Source organism: Sebastes umbrosus, chromosome 14 (genome assembly GCF_015220745.1).
Source record: "Sebastes umbrosus isolate fSebUmb1 chromosome 14, fSebUmb1.pri, whole genome shotgun sequence".
Taxonomy (NCBI): Eukaryota; Metazoa; Chordata; class Actinopteri; order Perciformes; family Sebastidae; genus Sebastes; species Sebastes umbrosus.
In genome coordinates this window covers 15,428,879-15,443,429 of record NC_051282.1, presented here as the reverse complement: position 1 = coordinate 15,443,429, position 14,551 = coordinate 15,428,879, and the positions used below count along the sequence as shown (strand labels likewise).

General features: G+C 37.3%; 2 protein-coding genes across 4 annotated transcripts; both read left to right on the top strand.

Annotated features, from left to right (window-relative positions):
- The first annotated feature begins 1,051 nt into the window (after nt 1–1,051).
- tmem220 (transmembrane protein 220) lies at nt 1,052–3,192 on the top strand. 3 transcript variants are annotated; one of them, XM_037793154.1, is made up of 7 exons: nt 1,064–1,349; nt 1,731–1,851; nt 1,934–1,963; nt 2,047–2,107; nt 2,371–2,494; nt 2,802–2,861; nt 2,987–3,192. In XM_037793154.1, exons 2-7 carry the CDS (start codon nt 1,765–1,767, stop codon nt 3,117–3,119), a joined length of 495 nt encoding a protein of 164 aa, XP_037649082.1. In that variant the 5' UTR covers nt 1,064–1,349; nt 1,731–1,764; the 3' UTR covers nt 3,120–3,192. The 3 variants fall into 3 exon arrangements, with proteins under 3 accessions (XP_037649083.1, XP_037649082.1, XP_037649081.1); XM_037793153.1 differs by having other exon boundaries at nt 1,258–1,851; XM_037793155.1 differs by lacking the exon at nt 1,934–1,963 and having other exon boundaries at nt 1,052–1,851; nt 2,987–3,155.
- A 975-nt stretch (nt 3,193–4,167) lies between these two features.
- On the top strand, nt 4,168–10,829 carry LOC119502285 (protein SCO1 homolog, mitochondrial). The gene is made up of 7 exons (XM_037793151.1): nt 4,168–4,555; nt 6,117–6,233; nt 7,720–7,810; nt 8,161–8,358; nt 8,455–8,547; nt 9,541–9,656; nt 9,760–10,829. Exons 1-7 carry the CDS (start codon nt 4,280–4,282, stop codon nt 9,892–9,894), a joined length of 1,026 nt encoding a protein of 341 aa, XP_037649079.1. The 5' UTR covers nt 4,168–4,279; the 3' UTR covers nt 9,895–10,829.
- The last annotated feature ends 3,722 nt before the right edge of the window (nt 10,830–14,551 follow it).

Below are 14,551 nucleotides of genomic sequence, written 5' to 3'. Positions count from 1 at the left end.
AGCTTTATTTGTTGGATGATGGCTAAGCGGTCATCCATGATGGAGAATGACTCCCACCCCATGCAGGACACCATCTCAGCACTGGAGAGCTCCTTCAGTGACAGGCTGCTCCACCCAAAGTGTGTGAAGGAGCACTATCGAAGCTCCTTCCTTCCTGCAGCTGTTAGACTCCACAACCAGCACTGCTCCCAGTAGACCACATACACACCAAAAACTGACATTAACCTGATATTTTCAGGTGGAATTTCATTTTATTCTCACTGTGCAATATCATTTTCCACTTGTGCAATTTTGTTAATAGTCTGTTTATTGACAATACTGTATATACTGCTCCTATTTTTATACTTCCTTCTATTTAAATGGTTCATATTTTGTTACACTTTGTTTAGCTCTTTTTTTTTACTGTGTTAGCTGATGCATCTTGTTTTTTGCACTATCCCCTTTGCTGCTGTACACTGCAAATGTCCCCACTGCGGGACTAATACAGGACTATCTTATCTTATCTTATCTTATCTTATACTGCTGTGTATAATCATATATATTATTTGTTGATTATATTTTGGATTAACTATCTGAATCTGCAAAGTAACTACTAACTAATGTTGTCAAATAAATGTAGGGAAGTAAATAGTACAATATTTCCCTCTGAAATGTAGTCGAGTAGAAGTATTAAGTAGCATGAAATGGAAGTACTCGAGCATAGTACAAGTACCCCAAAATTGTACTTATAGTAGCCTACTTGAGTAAATGTACTTTGTTTCATTCCACCACTGATCATATTTACTACACAAAGGCAATTCAAAGTGCTTTACATATTTAAAGCAAGATAAAAGAGCACACATTGCATTAGATAAAAACAAATAAAAGCATAAGTTAAAAGAAAAAAATTAAAAGGATACTAAAAACAATCAAAAGACAGTAAAGTGCAGCATTTGATCAATTAAAAAAAGCGTCTGAGAACAGTTTGGTCTTGAGTCTAGATTTTAAAGTGGCCACTGTTGGTGCATCTTTGATCTCATCTGGAAGTTTGTTCCACAGTTCAGCAGCAAAGCAGCTAAAAAAAATAATAAAGAAGAAGGGAAAAAAATATAATAAAAAAAACATTTCTCACGTTTAGGACTATAATGATTGTCCGATAATCATTTTTATTACAAGCCATGAACAAAACTTTAATTGACAGTCAATAATGATTTTATTTTGTAGGGGAACATCGGAAGTCAAGTGTCTGTCTTGTGGGTACCTTGACGTCACTGCGGTCTTAGATCATGTATGCTCGATTTGCTGTACGGGACATCCAGGCCAGAAAACCATCCAAGATTTAATCCAACGTAGTTAAATAAAACAGACCGGTAGGGGTCTTTTTGTCACATGAGAAGATACTTATGTTAGAGGACATATAAAAACACAATATTACGATTATAGGACTTTATCCCTGGGTGTAGTACTGACAGTTATACAACCTATAATTACACAAATAAAAGAACATCCTCCTAAAATGATCGTCTGTGGGCTTTTACTGTAGATGACGTATAAAAGGGGGTGTATGGTGTCATATTTTGCTTATTTGGGAGTTAAAGACATTAAACAATTTGTGAATTGTGGTTAAATGTCTAAGCATGCAGGTAAACACGCAGAAGTCGAGATAAATATCAAACGAACCCCTCACAGTGTTATCACACCAGAAGGACTGGGTCAGCGCGTTTGATTTCGTATACCTTTACATCCCGTAGGCCCGGGCGGGGAAGTGAAAGGTTACAAACAACAATGGTGGAAGTTTCATGTCTTTCTGTCATTTGGAGAGTCTGCAACTTTTTCATGTCTTTATTCTTCTCTCTTGCAACATATGTACAGGTGAGTGGTTTAATTTATCATACAAGTCTTTATGTATATCCTCTTAAATCATGATAATTAACCAGAAATGTATCTACTTTAGATCAATGATCCAGATGCAGGATTATGGATGGTATAAGATTACAATTATTTTTGCATATATTATTTTTGTCTTTTTTGTGATTTTGTTATATTTACACTATGTTTCTGTTGCAGGTTGGTTATGCTGTTCCTGCGGTTCTGTGTGCATTTATTGGCTTTAAACCCCATGTGACAGGTAGACAGATTAGTTTGGATCTGTTGTGGTAGTTTTTTTAATAGATGCTTTATCTTTAATTTAGAATGAAATCCTTAATAAATGACCTTGAACTCTGTTACTTTCTGAGAGTATCCAGTTTGTACTTTCCTGTGTTTTCCACACTTTTTTTCAGTGCTGATAGCACCATCAAGTGGCTGTATCTTGACTGTACAGCTTAACCTCTAAAACATCAGTGCCAGAAACTGTAGAGCTGATTTGTACATTGATTTGTTCTTTTGCAGAGACTTTGTCCTGGAGGCGTGTTGCTCATCTCCATTTGATGGTTTCCAGCGCTCTTGTTGCCATGTTGGGATGGAGACTTTATAAAGAGAGAATCACAGAGATCTTCCAACAGGAGGAGGGCAGGTAGACATGTTGTCTTACTGTTGGACTGTTTGTGTGTGTTTGGATATGCATGTTCATACAGATTTGTATGTGTGCATAAGAATATATACAACTTTCTTTTTCTGATTAGAGATCTCACTATTACATTTACAACAGTTAAATCATGATGAATTAGGGTTAACAAACCCAGTACAGACATAAATAATGAATTTAATCAATACAAATAAATTATATATATATATATATATATATATTAAACTGCCCATAAAATTCAGGTAAATAATAAATTAATAATAACGTGCAATTAATTATTTTTTTCCTCCTTTAGAGAATTTTCGGGCCTCATGTTGACGGTTGTTTGGCTTCTCCTGTGTCGCCACTCTGGAAGGTAAAATTAAGACGCAACCAGATGTATTTTTTTATTGAAATTTTATTGATCTAATGCACTTCTATAAAATGTTTTATATCTATTATGTGTTCTTTCCTAATCTTTACTCCACTCTTCACTGTCAGGGCTCCAGTCGGGATGCTCAGAGTCTCAACAGCTGTTGCCATCACAGTCTTCCCCTTTGTGGCCTGGCTTTACTACTACATCAATAAGGAGCTGAGATCAAACTGGCCTTCACATTGTAAAACTGCTATTTAGATCAACTTCCTGCCTCTTTTTTGGCTGATTACGTATTCCTTTTGTTATGTTCTTTGACTGAAAATCCTGGACCAAGAATGCTGCTTAAGTAATACATTGTAGTATCATTAAATACAAAACATATGACAGCTAAGGTGCATTAAAATGGTGTCACTTAAAGTGGCAGTAGGCAGTATATTTTTGACATCATTGGGCAAAAATTCCACAATAACCTTTCATCATATTGTAATTCAAGTGTTCTGAGAGAAAACTAGACTTCTGCACCTCCTCATGGCTCTGTTTTCAGGCTTTAGAAAAATCTAGCCCGTGACGGAAGACTTGACCAATCACAGGTCATTTCATTGAGAGAGCGTTCCTATTGGCCGTGCTCCGGTCATGTACCGGAACTTGGCGTTCCTTCACCAGATTTCCCAATGGCGGCGGCGTCACAAACTTTCCCAATTTACAGCTAAACCGTGCACCACAAGTCAAGATGATTCTGATAACATTTGAGGTGAGAAATAGGCATTAACGTAACATAATATTGATTCATATTTGATCAGTGCTGCCTAGTTTGACCGTTTGGTCGGAGTTCGCGAGTGATTGACAGCCGGCTCTCATAGACGGCAGCTGGACAGCAGACCTCAGATCAGCTCTTACCACCTGGTTTCCTCCGGTCTGTGAAATCTTGCAGATGCTGTTAGGAGCACTGGAGAACATAGAGGCACATGATTTTTTTTTCAGGTTACCTGTTTCATGTACTACTGTCACGATATAGCGACCGTTTTTTAATCATATTTGCTCCAATCTCGCCTACTTCAGCTTTAAGGGAATAACATTTATCATCCAATGTTTACGTACAAACTGTGTCATTAAGATCAGTTTATTTTTGTTGTATTTTATTTTTTATAATTTTGTATCAAAGTCTATATGTTTGTTTGTTTTTTTGTCAAATGAAGTATAAAACAAAGTGAATCAAAAAAGTTTATTTTTGTTTTATTTTTTAACATGATGTTCCCGCCCTCCAGAGGGCAGCAGAGAACACGTGACTGAAAGCATGATAGAGGAAGCTGTAACAAACGTCACCTCCTGTGTTTAATAACAGATACCTGACACTGATCTGAGAGCAGCCTTTTAGTTGTGAATCCTCCATTTCAACATGCGTTTTAACACCAACATGAATGTGCAGAACTGACTCGAGAACAGCAGATTGTATGCTTTATATTTCTCCTCCGCTAGTTGTCACGTTTTGTAAACTTTCCACCGCTTCCTGCAGCGGCTCTAGTCAACGTCCAGACATGATGGCACTGAGTGCTTTGTACCACAGCCAACAGGGATGCCGGTTGTTTCACAGTCACCTTAAACTCTTACAAACATGTACCCGGACTGTCAGACTCGCACACAGCGTCTCACGGAGAGAAACCGGACTGTCACAGCGGAGAGATCACTGCTTCCCGGTAGGTCAAAGATGGCTTTTTCAATAGCAGGTGTAACAACCAGACTCCATTCAGGAATCTGGCAATTTAACGTCCGCAAGCTGAAATAGCTGTCTGGATTGACAAAACACTTAAAGGTCCCATATTATAAAAAAAGTGAGATTTTCATGTTTTGTTATTATAAAGCAGGCTGAAGAACTATATAAATACTGTGACAGTATCAAAACTCAATCCACAGGGAAATAATTACAGCCCGTATTCAGAAACTTTGCATTTGAAACAAGCCGTCTGGATTTCTGTCCATTCGTGATGTCACGAATATACAATATTTAGACCCTTTATGCAGATTTAAATGTAAACATTCTAAATGTGTCCCAGTTTATTTCCTGGTTGCAGTTTATGTGAATGTCATCAGCTGACAGGAGGTACACATGGACCCAAGCTGTTGCCTAGCAACGCAATTCTGATGCAATTCCGTGGCAATTCCGTTCAAATGCGCTAAAACGGAGCGTTTCAGACAGAGGGTAAATACAGGTATATTCAATCAGACAGTATGAGGAAAATAAAGGATTTTTTGAACATTACAGCATGTAAACATGTTCTAGTAGAAACACAAAATACATGTATGAACCTGAAAATGAGCACGATATGGGACCTTTAATAATTTAGAAAACATCTCCAGTTACTCCACCTGTCTCCCATTAAATTAGTAAATATTTGAATGGAGTTTGGCATAGATGTTTTTGAGTTTTATAATTAACCACTAAAGGCTTAGATATGAAGGATTTTTAACATGTAGCTTTTTCCTGGGATATGTGCAATAACATATGCTGATCACTCTGTCCAATTATTATCTGATGCTGTGCAATAATTATATAATATATTATATATAGTATATATTATATATAATATAAAATACAATACTATATTATATATATACATATTTTTAATATTTATATTGCACTATCTCTTTTTTTTATTCGCAGCTAAAATGCGACTTCCCTAAGCACTTAAATCAAAAGAGTGTCGAGATATTAGACAAACATGTCTTAAAGCTATCAAAATACGAGCCGAAATAGCTGTCTGGATTGAATAAACACTTAATAATTTAGAAAACAACTCCAGTTACGCCACCTGTCTCCTACATGTAACACCACGTTAAATTAGTAAATATTTGAATGGAGTTTGGCATATGTTTTTGAGATTTATAATTAGCCACTAAAGGCTTAGATATGAAGGCTTTTTAACATGTAGCTTTTTCCTGGGATATGTGCAATAACATGTTGATCACTCTGCAATTATTATCTGATGCTGTGCAATAATTATATAATTATCTGACTGACACTTTGTGCAATAATCTGGCAAAAACTGTCATCTCATCAATAAACATTGTATTTTTATATTTTATATTATATTATCTTTTATATTTTTTAATATTTATATTGCCCTATCTCTTTTTATTATTATTATTGTATTATCTTTTCAGTAGGACCTATGGGATTGTCACAATCTAATTTCGTTGCACTACACAATGACATCAAAGGGCTTGAATCTTGAATCTTGAATCTTGAATCTTGAACAGGTGAATCAGTGGTACACCTGCAGAGCAGCTCAACAGCTGTATCAACACTCCTCCAGGACATTTTCCTCCATACCTCCACCACCTTCATCAGGGGGCAAGAAGAATAAGAAGTCTGGGGTAAGTGGCAAACAACCCATCAATGTGACATGACTACATTAACTGACTAATAATGAGTTGTGGTTTATGGCTCAAATAGAGTATTCACGTGTCATTACAAAGTTTGGAAAAGTTTTAAGGCATTGTCCAATTTAAAGGCTGCAGTTACTAGAGACCATATTATTTGTCATGATGCAGTAACTTCTTTATGTTGTACAGTAACTGTCTTTGGTGCCTTTTTGGGTTCAGGGTATTATTCAGATTTGTGTGATCATACATTAAGATAGATAGATAGATAGATAGGTAGATAGATAGTAACTTTATTGATCCCGAGGGAAATTCAAGATAAATTGATCAATTTTGAGGTAAATATTGAGGTAATTTGGCAGTAATTCCAAAGAAATTTCAAATAAGTTACTTGCTAATTATCACCTAATTACCATGACATTTGCGGACCTGTAAAATGAAGTTTTACCTAAACTGGATGTTATGAGTTTTTTTTTGCTAAATAAAACAAGAAAATGTAAAATCAGTGGCATATTAACCCTTTAACACCATTTGCCTCATATTTGATACACGAGTTTCTGAGACCTCTACATCATCAAAAAGATCAATAATTACCTGAAAAAACTGGGGCCTCACCAGAGAGTTCTACAAAAATATGTGTTTAATATTATATAAGTTGTATCAACTTCTGCACATTTATTGCCTGTGATGTAAATGATTTGATGTATTTTGTGTTTATTGTTTATATTGTGCTGTGAGACAAAGACAAATGTCTAATTTATGCATTTCTTTTTTATTTAATAAATTTTTTTTTGCATTTTTACCAGAGAATTAGGACCATATATAAAAAAATAAGAAGGGGAAAAAACGTGAGAAACCTGTATGAGACTATATTGATTGTCCGAGCGTTTTTGCAAATATTTCATGTTGTTTGCAATAAAAATGTCATAAGTAGACCAGTTAGAAATGATCGGCCATTATTCAAAAGGTGGAAGGTTCGATCCCCAGCTCCCCCGTCCACATGTCGACGTGTCTTTGAGCAAGAAACTGAACCCTGAACTGATTCTGATTCGTGCATGTGGAGGTAAAACGTAAGCCTCTTAAAGCGACTTACATTTAGACAACACTGACATCATCAAATGGAAAGGTGAGACTTTATAAACACTTCCATAGCAGAGTAGAGAGAGTGTCTTCGCATTATTTTTAGTTTTTCTAAACCCTCCACCACACCACGCAGTCAGGTTTCTCTCTGACTACAGAGAGAATATTTACAGTTTATTCTAACACCTTGAATAAGCTCATTATGATCTGTCTTTTCACAGAAAAATGATCAGAGTTTGTTAGAGAGGAGAATCTCTGAACATCTGCTTCAGGCAGTTGGGGAAGAACAGAGCATACAGATTGATTACCAGAGTTTAGCATATATAAACCCAAGAAGCCGTTTACTTGAAATGAAAAGATTCCTCTATGATTTAGTTTTCTCATTGTCTCCTCTTTAAAGCCTGTGACATGGAAGTCTTTAGCAATAACTTTTGCTATTGGAGGCACTCTGCTCGGAGGGATGAAATATTTAAAGAAAGAAAAGGAAGAATGTAAGTATTTTACCACTTCAATATACAGTGCACATTGATTTTTATTAGGTGTTTAAAATCCATTTTGCCACTTCCCCCGTCCACGGCAGTACATTACTTTGCTCCCGCGCTGGTACTCCTGCCTGTTTCTCTAAACTCCATCTACTGTAGGTAATAAACTCACTATGGAGAAGTACCTCATACGACTCCACTTCCGGAAGACCCAACCTATCCCTTTTAATATGTAAAACAAGTTAATAAATGATTGGTTTAGGACCAAGCTCATTTTTATGTTAAATCGAGTGATGAAGATGCTGACAAATAATGAGCCCTGGTCTAAATCTTTAACTGTGAACTGTTGAACTTTGCAGTGATTGAAAAGGAGCGGACCAAATCGATCGGCCGACCGGCGCTGGGCGGTCCGTTCTCGCTCATCGATCACAACAACAAGCCCTCCAAGAGCGAGGACTATCTCGGCCAGTGGGTCCTCCTCTATTTTGGGTTTACTCACTGCCCCGACATCTGCCCGGATGAAATAGAGAAGATGATTGAAGTGGTGGATGAAATAGGTAATAAAACCTGTTTTCATCAGGAATTATGTTACACAATAGAGATTTAATGTCTGGTATTCCTCAAACATCATGTTCTTGTTTTGTTTGCCACAGATAAAATAAAGTCTCTTCCAAACCTGACGCCTATCCTCATCACCATTGATCCTGACAGGGACACAGTAGAGGCCATGGCTGCATACGTGAAAGGTACAGACACACATTTTCTGTTTTGTATATATGGAGGAAGTGATGGTTCAACAATAAGGGGAATTGAGATCCCCATATTTTCCGGAAATTCTTGCAAAAATCGACATTCTTTTCCTGAGAAAAATACCTGTTTGTGTGCTAAAGACTATCATATGTACTGAAACAAAGACACCTTCTCCAAACCTCATTAACACCGTTATGCAACTGTGGTTAAATGCTACAGTCCAACTGTAAAATACTGTTGTTACAGTAGTAAAACTGGATCATATTTTCAGCTACAACAGGTTTCTTCTGATTACTTTTCACGCAAAAATAACAACTTACAGTCCAGCACTCTGACAAAATTGCCTTCAGAGTAAGTGTGAACGACGCAAAGTGCACAATCTGTAAAACGCAGGTGGTTTATTTCACCCCACCATCCCCAAATCAAACAGCAGATGGAGCATCAAGTGCAGAAGATTTCCCAAAAGTTAAAACTATAAATGTTCGGTAACGGTGCCTGAAAACGGCAGCAGAAATCTCTGCATGTGATGGACTGTTCCTCTTTGCCGCAGCACGCATTAATGACCTCAGATCAGCACTATAGAAGTGAGGATCAGATTTTTTTAAGAAGCATCAAACAACTTGGCATTGTATGTTTCCACCTCAAAGATGGAGCATTTTTAAGAAGAAGAATTGCTGTCATATTACAAATATTGAACATAATCTGATGTCTATGATAAAGTAAAATAAACATCATTTTGTGTTTCATTATTTGCATTTCTATATTAGAAACTTTCTATACACAAACTGTATAAACTGAACAAATACAAAACACCATTATGTCTAATTATCCTCAAATATGTCTTTTGTCTAATGAATCTTGATTATTTAACCACAGGTCAAACAACACTATTTATCTGTATACTGTACTTTATCATCTATATTAACACATGAATAGATAACTCGCTTTTTACTGTGTAAAGTCTAATAGATACATTATTTATATTTCAGAGTTTTCCCCAAAGCTGATTGGTCTGACGGGACCAACGGCTCAGATTGAGCAGGTTTCCAGAGCCTACAGAGTCTATTACAGTCAGGGACCAAAGGACGAAGACAACGACTACATTGTGAGTTATAACTCTGTTATTACTAAATATCCTAACAATGCAAGGATAATAAATACAATATTTTTGTCCACGAAGTCTGATTTCCACCTCTTGTTGTCTTCAGGTCGATCACACCATCATCATGTACCTCGTGGGACCCGACGGAGAGTTTGCGGAGTATTTTGGACAAAACAAAAGAAGTGTGGAGATCTCCAGCACAACAGCATCACACATGAGGAAGTATAAGAAGGGAAAGTGAGCAGCAGCCCATTAAAAAGCACACTGGACTAACAGAGTCTTTCCCCAGGTGTTAACTTAAATCACTACTGCCAGGGTTAAGGTTTATATTGGCAACCCTGTATTTATTTTGAACCTTCTGATGTACAAAGTTAACGTGTCTGCAGTAACATTCCTTTCAATGAGTGGTGTGCCGAGGAAAACAGGTCTGACGTCTGATACTGTTTTCTGTAATACTGTTCATTCTGCTGCTGAATGGACATCATTTGGAAAAGCTTGCAACAAGTGCCTCCTGCTTGATAAAATGTGAACACCTCAGCTCTAATGAGCTCAATATCTGATGCAAAGAATGAGGAAATAATGTGGTTTGATTTTGTGATAAAAATACCAAATACAACTATGGGTTTGATTTTTTTGTGATAGGCAATAAGTCGTTTTATTGTTTTTGCAATATAAGTATTTTTAAAAATGTGGTACCATTACGTCCAAATGCATTATTGAGAAACCATTGATCAGGATTAAGTGAAAGCCTACAGCATGTGTAGGATTTGAAAATGTGACTCTGGAGACTCCCAGTGGTCGTACAGTAGAGGAGAAGACACAACAGCACACTGCACCAGTTTTCACCAGGATTGTTTAATTTGTCTAAAAACGTATAATAATTTTACTGATGTTTGGTATCACTGTATGTCTAATGCATTATAAACATACTTATAATGCATTGTAATCTGCTTATTATTAACACATAAGTATGTTTATAATGCATTTTAGACATGGGATTGCTGCCAAACTTTTATCTTTGGAGAGATAGTAGTGACAGCATGTTGCAGAATAAGACCTAGGAAGAGCAATTTCTGAAGAATGTGTGTGTTATTGCTGTAAATCAGGAAACAAAAGATTGTTAGTGTATATATATATATATATTAAAAAAATAAACACTGCTTCAATGAAAGGAAACAAGCTAGAGTCAGAGGGTCTGAACCGTTTTCATTGGGAGGCAGCTGTTGAAACTGTTCAGACAGGTATCTATAGATAGATAGATAAATTACTTTATTAATCCCAATACAAAATTGGGATTAATATATGCCGGGGAAACTGTTATCATGGGCAAGACGTATAATTAGCCAAACATCACAAGAGATATGGAAAATTAAAGTCCGTAGGCAGACATTTGGTGCCCTAAAACTATAACTTCAGTTTATTAACACTGAGTTGCAGCAGGACGATCTGAACATGATGATATTAAATGTACATTATAGTGTTTAACCCTCATATTGCCACTGAAACTGTCCAAGTGTCCATATTTAAGAGTTTATCAGTAGTTTCTCCATCAATTAAGGATCAAATATCCAAAACATATAATCCCGTGTGTTCACATTTTGAGAGAAATGAGGCTGGTGGAAACATTTTGATGTTAGTTAAAGAGTGACATTATCAACTCTAGCTTTCTAATTAGGCGGTTTCAATTTTGGAATTCTTGTATTTTCCATCTTCAACAAAATACATGGGAAGATTTCCACCAAGAGCAGCAGGTTTCAGCTAGTGACAGCGATGAAATGTTTTCTCTTTATCTTTTTGTGATGATTTATACACTAATTTCTCATGTTCCTGCAAAAATCTCCTGATGGACTGAATATTTAATTAAAAAATGCTGCTCTTTTAAACTCATTAGTGTTGTCAGGAAGACTGAGCTCACCCATAATGAGTAATTTCTCTCAGACAGAGGTTAACCACTGATTGATAATATCATTAAAAACCACACTGTTTGCAGGATGAGGCTGACGACTTCCAGTAATAGTTTAATGGGAAAAAAAATGTATGCTATCATATTAATATTTAAGAGCTATGTTCAGAGCAACATTACATTTATTCTAATCTGAACTTGCCACCAGCCAGTATTGATTTATTAATATCTTTTCTGGCTGCACACCTGTCGTGTTCCTGCTTTAGAAATCGGATTAGAAAAGCAAACACAGCAGTTGTTCAGCTCTCAGCGGCCAGACACCGCCGACGCCGTCACATGGAGCGCTCAAAATGGAACTAATTGATTTCTGGATTGATATGGGGCTTTTTTAAACCCCATCAGTGTCTCTCCTGAGACTTTATCCTGTTTGTTTCAAAAGCATTTCACTAGAAAAAGGCTCGTTTCAGACCAGATAAATACATTAAAGCAGCTGAAACACATTTTAAATTCAGATTAGTTCTTGACTTTTGATCCAAAAAGTTAGATTCAGATTCCTTTATGGTCCAGTAGATTTGCATAAAATGGAAATACAATACTTGCTTCCATTACAGTATGTTCACATGCAATTAGTTTACAACAGTGACTTACATGTACTGCCCTAATAGAGAAGAAAGGTAAAGACATACAAGGCACCACCAGCTCCCGTTCATTTTTTCTATTTCTATTTTATTGTCAATGGATGCACATCACACACCTCTCAGTCACAGCTTAGTTTTACTTGTGAACATAAACTGCAACAGCAGTGAGAGCAAGAAGTAAACTGCATTTGGATTGACGGCGCCATTGATCTGCGAGGCCTCCAGGCTCCGCTGACGTCTCCCACAATCAGCCCCGCTCGTTGGCCGATCAATAGTGCTGTCAATCCAAATGTAGTTTAGTTCTCGCTTTCATGGTTGTTGCAGTAGTAGGTTCATAGATGACACAGATCGGTGAAGAAGCTGGATTTAAAGCTTCAGTAGGCAGTATATTTTTGGCATCATTGGGCAAAAAATCCATAATAACCTTTCAGCATATTGTAATTCTGTATCATGATTCAAAGAAACCTGACATAAAGTTTTCCATCTTTTTGGTTGTGTTTTGGAGACTTTATCCTGTCTGTGGTTTGTAGTAGCTTTACCCCCCAGGCCAGCCCTTGTCTCTCCCGTTGACCCCCTAATCCTGTGCAGATGCACCCGTCGTCAGATCTATTTTCCCCGCAGGGTGAGGCGTCGGCCCCTCTCCCAAACTACCAGCTGATGCGGGATTTTCTCCCTGCTTCTTCTCTTTCTTGTCCCCTGACCCTTGAATTCACATCTCGTGGCCTCCTCGCTGTCAAACGTCCACAGAAACATTTGTTGTCGTGTCGAGTTGTGACAGAGGGGTCGGCATACTGTAAGTCTGCCTTACCCGGGCCGCGCTCGTATACCCAGAGCCAATTATAATCGCAGCTGTTGCCAGACCTTCAAGTGACATTAAGAGGCTATTAAATCAGCACCAATTAGACTCTCTGTGATGCACTGCAAGACAAAATGCCTATCTCTTTCCCCACTAGAATACCACATCCTTTCCTCGGCTCTGAGGAGGAATTGAAAAAGTTTTTTATGTGCAAAAACAAATAATACTTGACTTCTTTACTTTGTTTCAATGTAGCTGTTGGAAAAAGTGCTTTTTAAGTGAAGTAACAAGCAACAGTGAATTAAAGTACATATGAATAAATGCCAAATAACTAACAGAGGAAGGGCGCAGACATCAGTACTGAAGGAATGTGTGGATTAGGGCTGCAATTATTTTCATTGTTGATTAATCTGTAGATTATTTTCTTAATTAATCGTTTAGTTGTGTGGTCTATAAAATATCATAACATGGTGAAAAATATGGATCGGTGTTTCCCAAAGCCCAAGATGACGTCCTCAAATGTCTTGTTTTGTCCACAACTCAAAGATATTCAGTTTACTGTCATAGAAGAGTAAAGAAACCAGAAAATATTCACATTTAAGAAGCTGGAATCAGAGAATTTTGACTTAAAAAAAAAGAAAATTGATTAATCGATTATCAAAATAGTTGGTTGATTAATTTAATAGTTGACAACTAATTGATTAATTGTTGCAGCTCTAGTGTGGATGATCTGCATGGATGTTCAAGATAAATAAATCTTCTTGAAACGTTAGGCCGGAAATGCAAAGGTGTTGGGGAAATGGGGTTTCCGAAGCTATTCAATCATCTGACAAACCGTTCTGAAGAAGCATACTGGCAGCTTTAGACTCTCTTTCTGCTAAAAGCCAACATCTTTAAACTTCACGCCGTTTTTTTTTATTCATAAAAATGTTCGGCCACCAAGGGAAGGCAGCACACAAAAGAACCAATCACAAATATGAGACCTTAAGCAGACTTTACAGACATTATTATGTATCAAAAACTAAAGACAAACACCATCAGAAAGCTCTTTAACAGAGCCAGGCGTCCGTCTGGAATGTGCTAAATGTCGCCCGGCTGCCCCCAACACAAAACCCAAACAGTCGTGTGTAATCAGCTCGGCTCTCCCGACAGCCAATGCCAGAATTTCAGCGATGCCCTAACAGACCTAATCTTCCCTGATCCCAGAAAATGAGTCCTGCCGTGTTGGGACTGTAAGCCCTCTAAGCTGCCGTCCTTAGAAATTCATTGCTTTTTAATGGACAGCCTGAAGGGTTACAATTGAAACCATTTAAAAAGTGACACAATACAGCTATACATAGACAGTTCCAAATGCAAAATGGACATACTTGACTTTTTCAAGGTGGAGTAGAAGCCAGATTTCCAAATATAGGAGAACAAGGCGCCATGAAACAGGCCCGAGCATGGCTTATAAAAGCTGGTAAAGTCTCGTTGGGGGGTGAGGGATGTCTGTGCTGTTCTTCTGAATCTATTCGCGACAGTAAAGAGCGGGAATCTTCTTTTTGGTCTGCAGCGCTCTGGT